Below are 647 nucleotides of genomic sequence, written 5' to 3' on the forward strand. Positions count from 1 at the left end.
AGAAAGGAGTTTGTAAGCCGCTCTGAGACACCTTCGGGTAGTGAAGGGTGGGGTTTAAATGCAATCTTCTCCTCCTCCTCCAGTTTGAGGACGGCCGACAGAGCGGCCAAGTGAAGTGCAGGTCAGGGGAGCCCCGGTTTCAAGTCTTGCCTTAGCCTTTTAGAGGGGCCACCACGGGTCAGCCACGCTCTCTCTGCCCACGTCCCTCTCTGCAGTAAAGGGGCAGTGACTGTGTAGGAAGATGAGGGGAGTGGGATTGAATCGGGAGGTGGGGGGTGGTGGCACCTAAGCCCTAGCCACTGGGTGCTGTGTGTGTTTCCAAGCCTGACATGGTCACCGCAAGAGGCTCCAGGGTGTTTGCCGCCGCCGCCACGCCTGTCTCACGCACTTGTTTTGTCTGTTGTTTTCTTCTCTACCACAGAGCAACAAAAAAGGCTTAGTAGCCTGGCAGGTATGATGCGCACAATGCTGCCCCGTTTCTCCCTTCTTCTTGCCGCTGCCGCTGCTGTGTTTTCGCTCCAGGAAGGCACAGCCGTGTTGCTCTAGCAGAATACCTGTAGTAAACCCACCTTTGAAGAGCTGCCTCTGAAGGGCTGGAAGGGCTGTGGGCAGTACAGTGACTCCGGGGCAGTGTGTGTGTTTTCGGT

General features: G+C 56.6%; 1 protein-coding gene across 1 annotated transcript in view; it reads left to right on the forward strand.

Annotated features, from left to right (window-relative positions):
* SORBS1 (sorbin and SH3 domain containing 1) overlaps window positions 1-647 on the forward strand; it is a gene marked incomplete at its 5' end in the record, with an annotated part of 108,989 nt that overhangs the window by 23,470 nt on the left and 84,872 nt on the right. Inside the window, one exon of the mRNA XM_015407162.1 lies at window positions 422-451. Within this exon, the coding sequence (XP_015262648.1) occupies window positions 422-451 (30 nt within the window). The remainder of the gene's footprint in view (window positions 1-421; window positions 452-647) is intronic.

Source organism: Gekko japonicus, unplaced genomic scaffold (assembly GCF_001447785.1).
Source record: "Gekko japonicus isolate JY-2015 unplaced genomic scaffold, Gekko_japonicus_V1.1 scaffold2412, whole genome shotgun sequence".
Classification (NCBI taxonomy): Eukaryota; Metazoa; Chordata; class Lepidosauria; order Squamata; family Gekkonidae; genus Gekko; species Gekko japonicus.